Consider the following 7,500-nt stretch of genomic DNA (forward strand, 5'->3'; position numbering starts at 1 on the left):
ACGAAAGAGTGATAACGGAGAAGCTTTGTCGGGTACGAACCCTTCGTCAGCACAAGAACAAGCAACTGAACGTTCATTTGGTTATTGGAAAAAATTAGCTTTATATAGCGCAATATCCACTAAATGTGCTCAAAACGCTTTACAAGGGGTCCCTGGTAAACAGAAACATTTAACATGTAGGACGGGACATGACGCCTGTTAGGCGATATTACAATTTTTCGGATAAAGACAACGCTGTTAACGGCCAGGTACTCATTTTACACCTGAGTACGGTGAGAGAATGTGAGTAAAGATCCTTTTCCAAGGACTCAACAATACGCCGAGCGCGAGGCAACCCAGGACCTTCCGATCCGAAAGCTTGTGTCATACCACTAGACCACATAACCGCACGACGCTGTAACGACGGCCAGGTACTCAATACATGTATAGTGGTCTAACGTTGATGTGCTAACGAAGGGTTTGTACTTGACACGTCCTTTGTCTGTATTGTTCCCCATCCTAAGCCTTTCCATTATAACTCTTTTGTTAGTACACTACTAATTTGATTTATATTTCTCTATTTTTCAATGTTTATTACCAACAAGTCTGAGTAAAAATATTATTAACCATTTCCTTTCCAGCCTTTTTCAGAATTGTCCCCAAAATTTCACACCCACCCAACACAAAAACAGTTTTTTCTTACTCAAACAGGAAAGCAACAATTACATTCTATGCATAATACTGACCAGCAAAATGAACTATTAAACACGATATCACGTTTTTGTAGTTATTTTTTTCTTTAAATTGTGTGATTTACCAAAGAAATCTGAACGATAAAAGTGCTGGCAGGAACGTAACGAATGTGACGATTTCCCTATGGTTGGTAAGGAGAGGGTTAATGTATTTCTCCAGGATCAGGTATAGCGTACACCAATTGGGATGACGGACAGCCAGGCATATCCAGCAATATAGAAAACTGTGCGGCCATCAGCATGGAAGACAGTGGAAAATGGCACGATTACAGGTTGGCATTGATGACATAACATAACATAACATAGCATAACATACAATAACATTACATACCATTTCATTACATAACTTAACATAACATACCATAACATAATATAACATAACATAACATAACATAACATAACATAAAATACCATAACATAACGTAACATATAGTGTAGGACGAACCAGGTTAAAATGCCTTGAATGCCCTTAATATTAATATTAATGCAAGACATCTATTGATTGAAAGATTACAACAATGCCCCATGGCCGATGTGTGTTTATTTGCATGTCCGATAACCCAAACTGTTATGGGCTCATTTATGGTATTCAAATTCTCTAAACATCAAAGCGAAATATTTTCCATTACAACAATGTTAAATCAAGACCATAATTGTTTGGAGTTAAGTTAAAATTGTTTCAGATCGCTGGTTCTATCCATCCTGCTCTATGGCTGTGATACATGGACTTTCACTGCAGATCTAAAAAAAACCGAATCTTTGGGTTTAAAAAAAAAAGCTATTGGAAAATCCCGAGAGGTTTATATTTAGAGCACATGACAGATAAGGATATATTAGAAGGAGTACTGGATCAAATAAGAGGGCAGGAATCAGTGTTGTCAATAGTTTCAGAAACACATTGTAGGTCAAGATAACTGTGTAAGACTGTCATGCATGGCACTGTGGAGGGACACAGGAGAAGAAGAAGAAAGAGAAAAATACTATGGCAAGACAACATCAAAGAGTGAACAGGCCTGGATCTCAATAGCCTTCTAGAAAAGGCCAGAGACCGTGATGAATGGTGTAAGGTTGTGAAATATGCGACCGTGATGAATTGTGTAAGGTTGTGAAATATGCGACCGTGATGAATGGTGTAAGGTTGTGAAATATGCGACCGTGATGAATGGCGTAAGGTTGTGAAATATGCGACAGTGGTGAATGGCGTAAGGTTGTGAAATATGCGACCGTGATGAATGGTATAAGGTTGTGAAATATGCGTCCGTAATGAATGGCGTAAGGTTGTGTAATATGCGACCTTAATTAATAGCGTAAGGTTGTAAAATATGCGACCGTAATGAATGGCGTAAGGTTGTGAAATATGCGACCGTGATGAATGGCGTAAGGTTGTGAAATATGCGACCGTGATGAATGTCGTAAGGTTGTGAAATATGCGTCCGTAATGAATGGTGTAAGGTTGTGAAATATACGACCACCATGAATGGTGTAAGGTTGTGAAATATGCGTCCGTAATGAATGGCGTAAGGTTGTGAAATATACGACCACCATAAATGGCATAAGGTTGTGAAATATGCGTCCCGCACGTCCCCACGACGATCAGTGAATGTGATTGATAATTGATCCCGGTTTACAGACCTGCATGTACTCGTGTATGTAAGGTCGCTTTGGGCCATTTCACCTAGAATAATTTTTAATATGAAGTATTGATTTTCACTTCACTTAAGTTGTGTAAACAAAGCTTAAATTTCACTTCATTTAATGACAATCCCATTTTAAATCAAGTTGTGTAAGCAAAGCTTAAATGTCATTCCATTTAACGGCAATGTCCATTTAAATCCCAAGTTGTGTAAACAAAGCTTAGATTTCATTTCATTTAATGACAATGTCCAAACTCAAGTTTTGTAAACAAAGCTTAAATGTCATTCTATTTAACGACAATGTCCTTTTAAATCAAGTTGTGTAAGCAATGCTTTACTGTAATCCATTTTATGACAATGTCTATTTTAACTCAAGTTTTTAAAAGTAAAACTTAAATTTCACTCTTTTAATGACAATGTCCATTTTAACTCAAGTTGTTTAAGTAAAACTTAAATTTCACTCTATTAATGACAATGTCCATTTTAGCTCAAGTTGTGCAGGCCTAAGCAAATCGGAAATTTCACACTATTAATGATAATGGTTGTTAAATACTTTTCATCAAGTAAAAAAGCAAACAAACAAACAAACTAGAAAACAAACAAAACTAACTTGAGCATTTATTTGGTGCAAAATTATCCACTAAACGAGAGCTGTGCTGCTATGTGGTCTAGTGGTATGACACTCGCTTTCGGATCGGAAGGTCCTGGGTTCGAGCCTCGCTTGGCGCATAGTTGAGTCCTCGGAAAAGACTCTTTACTCACATTCTCTCACCGTACTCAGGTGTAAAATGAGTACCTGGCCGTTAACATCGTTGTCTTTGTCTGAAAAATTGTAATATCGCCTAACAGGCGTCATGTCTCGTCCTACATGTTAAATGTTGCTGTTGACCAGGGACCCCTTGTAAAGCGCATTGAGCACGTTAAGTGGATATTGCGCTATATAAATGCTCATTTTTTTTTTTACTAAAGATCCCCTGTGCGTGTCAACAGCAACACTTTGATATATAAGACGGGACTTAACGCCCGCAATTATTAATAAAATAAATAATAAATAATAAATTCCCTTTATTCATCCCTAAGGGGAAATTTGTCTTTAGGGTCTATTCCAAGGGATGACTGGAATAACCCAGGCGTCAGCCGCAGTGCAGCGCCGCAAAGTGAGCTAAGGCTAGGTGACTTGCTCAAGGCCACACAACGCGGCGGGTAGTCGAACTCGGTACCTTTCCGGTACGAAGCAAAGACCATACCGCTGAGCCACGCTGTCCCATTCTTATTATTTTTTTCCGACAGAGACAGCTCTATTAACGTCAACGTACTCATTTTTAAAACCCAGGTATGGTGAGATAATGTGAGCAAAGAGCATTTGCCATGGTCTCAACTTGGAGCAGGACTCGATCCCAGAGATTTCAGGTCAGAAAGAATTTGAGTTAAAATGGACATCGTCATTGAAAAGAGCGAAATTTAAGCTTTGCTTAAATAGCTTTCGTTACAATGGATATTTTCATTAAATAGAGTAAAATAGACAACTTGAGATATTGTCATTAAATTGAGTGAAATTTAATCATTACTTACACACCTTTAGTCAAATTGGACATTTTTATTAATAGAATGAAATTTAAGCATTACTTACACAAGTTGAGCTGAAATAGACATTTTCATTAATAGAGTAAAATGTAAGCACTACTTACACAGCTTGAGTGAAAGTGGACATTTTTATTAATAGAGTGAAATGAAAGCTTTACTTGCACACCTTGAGTCAAAGTGGACATTTTCATTAATAGAGTGAAATTTATGTTACACTTAACACAACTTGAGTTGAAATGGACATTTTCATTAATAGAGTAAAATGTAAGCACTACTTACACAACTTGAGTGAAAGTGGACATTTTCATTAATAGAGTGAAATGTAATCTTTACTTACACGTCTCGAGTCAAAGTGGACACCTTTATTGAAGAGAGTGACTTTATTTTCTTCTACTTTGAAATTAATTTTTACAACTATTATCTTTCTTACTTTACAAAAAAAATATATGTACACATGGATCCCCCCCACAAAACTTGAGCTTTTACATGACACAATATACACTAAAGGCGCTCAAAGCGCTTTACAAGGGATCCCTAATCACCAGCATAAATCAACATGTAGAACAAAACATGACGCATGTTAGGCGATATTACAATTTTCCCGAGAGACAACGTTGTTAACGGCCAGTAACTCATTTTACACCTGAGTACAGTGGGAGAATGTGAGTAAGGAGACTTTTTCCAAGGATTCAACTATGCACTGCTCAGAGCGGGATTCGAACCCAGTGCCCTCCGATCTGAAGGCGAGTGTCATGCAGCTATACCAAATAGCCACACAAGTATCTTTACCTGGTTTATTCGGACATGATTCCAAATTAACCAATAGACCTTTGACCAATCAAAATATAGAATTTGTCACACACCTTCACGCGTCCTCGGACAAACATAGTTGTTTGTTTATAAACAATAACGTGAATTAAATCGACATCTCTTTGATCATTTCTTTTGTTTTTATACCGCCACTGAATTATTATCATAAAATTCTTTCGGTCATATATTAAAAACGTTTAAATTTAAACATAGTTTTCTGTGCTGGTTCTATTGATCAAGCGAGAACAATGGATATTTTATTTAGACGCATGAAATAGTTAGTTTAATATGTGTAGTTCGTTATGTTTACCAATCACTGCCATTGTTTACATTATGACGACTGTCCGAGAGGCGTGGTTATCTAATTAATTGAGTTTTTAAATTGAGCTTTTATATAGTTCAATATCCACTAAACGTGCTCAAAGCGCTTTACAAGGGGTCCCATGACAACATGTAGGACGGGAATTGGGGTCCCATGACAACATGTAGGACGGAATTGGGGTCCCATGACAACATGTAGGACGGGAATTGGGGTCCCATGACAACATGTAGGACGGGAATTGGGGTCCCATGACAACATGTAGGACGGGAATTGGGGTCCCATGACAACATGTAGGACGGGAATTGGGGTCCCATGACAACATGTAGGACGGGAATTGGGGTCCCATGACAACATGTAGGACGGGAATTGGGGTCCCATGACAACATGTAGGACGGAATTGGGGTCCCATGACAACATGTAGGACGGAATTGGGGTCCCATGACAACATGTAGGACGGAATTGGGGTCCCATGACAACATGTAGGACGGAATTGCGGTCCCATGACAACATGTAGGACGGGAATTGGGGTCCCATGACAACATGTAGGACGGGAATTGGGGTCCCATGACAACATGTAGGACGGGAATTGGGGTCCCATGACAACATGTAGGACGGGAATTGGGGTCCCATGACAACATGTAGGACGGGAATTGGGGTCCCATGACAACATGTAGGACGGGAATTGGGGTCCCATGACAACATGTAGGACGGGAATTGGGGTCCCATGACAACATGTAGGACGGAATTGGGGTCCCATGACAACATGCAGACGGAATTGGGGTCCCATGACAACATGTAGGACGGAATTGCGGTCCCATGACAACATGTAGGACGGAATTGGGGTCCCATGACAACATGTAGGACGGGAATTGGGGTCCCATGACAACATGTAGGACGGGAATTGGGGTCCCATGACAACATGTAGGACGGGAATTGGGGTCCCATGACAACATGTAGGACGGAATTGCGGTCCCATGACAACATGTAGGACGGAATTGGGGTCCCATGACAACATGTAGGACGGAATTGGAGTCCCATGACAACATGTAGGACGGGAATTGGGGTCCCATGACAACATGTAGGACGGGAATTGGGGTCCCATGACAACATGTAGGACGGGAATTGGGATCCCATGACAACATGTAGGACGGGAATTGGGGTCCCATGACAACATGTAGGACGGGAATTGGGGTCCCATGACAACATGTAGGACGGGAATTGGGGTCCCATGACAACATGTAGGACGGGAATTGGGGTCCCATGACAACATGTAGGACGGAATTGGGGTCCCATGACAACATGTAGGACGGGAATTGGGGTCCCATGACAACATGTAGGACGGGAATTGACGCCTGTTAGGCGATATTACAATTTATTTCATGAGATAACGCTGTTAACGACCAGGTACTCAATTTACACCTGAGTACGGTGAGAGAATGTGGGTAAAGAGCCTTCTCCAAGGACTTAACTATGCGCCGAGCGTGGCTCAAAGCCAGGACCTTCCGGCCCGAAAGCGAGTGTCATACCTCTAGACCACATAGCCGCACAAGTGTCTGTTGACATGATTGGTTAAATACATTTCACTAAAAATATCTTTTTTTGGTTCCTTGTATTTCAGATGCAATGATTTGCTTTTCATTCATTTCGATCACCCCTTCATATGTCAATACGGTAAGGGATTCATTCCACTATAGATAGTAAGCGCTTGGCTAAGAAACTCACAAAATTGAGGTTTTGAGCTTTTTTATATAGTCCATTATCCACTAAACGTGCTCAAAACGCTTTGCAAGGGATCCCTTACCAACAGCAAAACTTAACATATAGGATCATAACGCCTGTTAGGCCCTGGTCAACATCAACATTTAACATTTAGGACGGGACATGACGCCTGTTAGGCGATAATACATTTTTTTTCGGACAAAGACAACGCTGTTAACGGCTAGGTATTCATTTTACACGTGAGTACGGTGAGAGAATGCGGGTAAAGAGCCTTCTCCAAGGACTTAACTATGCGCCGAGCGTGTCTCGAAGCCAGGACCTTCCGGCCCGAAAGCAAGTGTCATACCACTAGACCACATAGCCGCACAAGTGTCTGTTGACACGATTGGTGAAATCTATTTCACAAACATTTCTGCGATTTTTTGGTTCTTGTATTTCGGATGCAATGATCTGCTTTTCATTCATTTCGATCACCCCTTCATATGTCAATACGGTAAAGGATTCATTCCACTATAGATGGTAAGCGCTTGGCTAAGAAACTCACAAAATTGAGGTTTTGAGCTTTTTATATAGCGCAATGTCCACTAAACGTGCTCAAAGCGCTCTACAAGGGGTCCCAGGTCAACAGCAACATTTAACATTTAGGACGGGGTATGGCGCTTGTTAGGCTATATTACATTTTTTTTCGGAAATAGACAAC

At 40.3% G+C, this 7,500-nt stretch overlaps 1 protein-coding gene across 1 annotated transcript in view; it reads left to right on the forward strand.

Moving 5' to 3' along the window:
* Positions 1-7,500, forward strand: part of LOC144960612 (uncharacterized) — a 27,891-nt gene that overhangs the window by 10,440 nt on the left and 9,951 nt on the right. The window contains exons 6-7 of the mRNA XM_078893836.1: positions 892-1,003; positions 6,700-6,752. Coding sequence (XP_078749962.1) covers positions 892-1,003; positions 6,700-6,752 — 165 coding nt within the window. The remainder of the gene's footprint in view (positions 1-891; positions 1,004-6,699; positions 6,753-7,500) is intronic.

The sequence above is a fragment of the Berghia stephanieae genome, chromosome 15 (assembly GCF_034508935.2).
Source record: "Berghia stephanieae isolate SIO BIC M18660-M18661 chromosome 15, UCSD_Bste_1.3, whole genome shotgun sequence".
Lineage (NCBI taxonomy): Eukaryota > Metazoa > Mollusca > Gastropoda > Nudibranchia > Aeolidiidae > Berghia > Berghia stephanieae.